The following is a 632-nucleotide window of genomic DNA, read 5'->3' as shown; positions in this document are numbered from 1 at the left end:
GCAACCAACTTACATATCTTCGACCCCCAAAAACCAATAGTCATCAAGACGGACGCCTCAAAGCACGCAATAAGAGCAGTATTGGAACAAGAGGGACAACCGGTAGCCTTCGAATCCAGGAAGTTAAGCACGCGCGACCAATTCCTCCCGGCATATGAGAGTGAACTACTTGCCATAGTGTACGCATTAACAAAGTGGAAGTCCTTCATAGGGACGAAGCCAGTAACGGTGGAGACGGACCATGCAACCCTCAGCAGGATGCTATCGCAGAAGAAAGTAACACCACGCCTAGGGTACTGGGTCGACAAACTAGCGGATTTTAACTTAAAAGTAGTATATAAGCCGGGGAAGCAAAACTTGGTAGCGAACGCCATCAGCCGGAGACCAGACCTTCTTGCGGCCGTGCAAGGCGAACGACCACGACCGAGAGGAAGAGTTAACTTACTTAATAGTCGGGCTACCCCGGACGGCAGAAGGGTACGACGCGATACTAACAATAGTGTGTCGGCTTACGAAGATGGCCCATTTCGTGCCGACCTGTCACGAATCTCAGTTTTCCCCTGCTTCCCTGGGTGTGACCCCAGATCTCGTAAGAAGGTTTGGGGACTTTCCGTCACAGAATTACCCTTTGA

At 50.8% G+C, this 632-nt stretch overlaps 1 protein-coding gene across 1 annotated transcript in view; it reads left to right on the top strand.

Moving 5' to 3' along the window:
• Positions 1-477, top strand: part of CSUI_004151 (retrotransposon ty3-gypsy subclass) — a gene marked incomplete at its 3' end in the record, with an annotated part of 1,592 nt that extends 1,115 nt beyond the window's left edge. The window contains exon 3 of the mRNA XM_068064345.1: positions 41-477. Within this exon, the coding sequence (XP_067923679.1) occupies positions 41-477 (437 nt within the window). The remainder of the gene's footprint in view (positions 1-40) is intronic.
• Between the last annotated feature and the right edge of the window lie 155 nt (positions 478-632).

This window comes from Cystoisospora suis (assembly GCF_002600585.1).
Source record: "Cystoisospora suis strain Wien I chromosome Unknown contig_1895, whole genome shotgun sequence".
Taxonomy (NCBI): Eukaryota; Apicomplexa; class Conoidasida; order Eucoccidiorida; family Sarcocystidae; genus Cystoisospora; species Cystoisospora suis.
The sequence above is the reverse complement of the archived record's forward strand: the minus strand, read 5'-3'. Positions and strand labels throughout refer to the sequence as shown.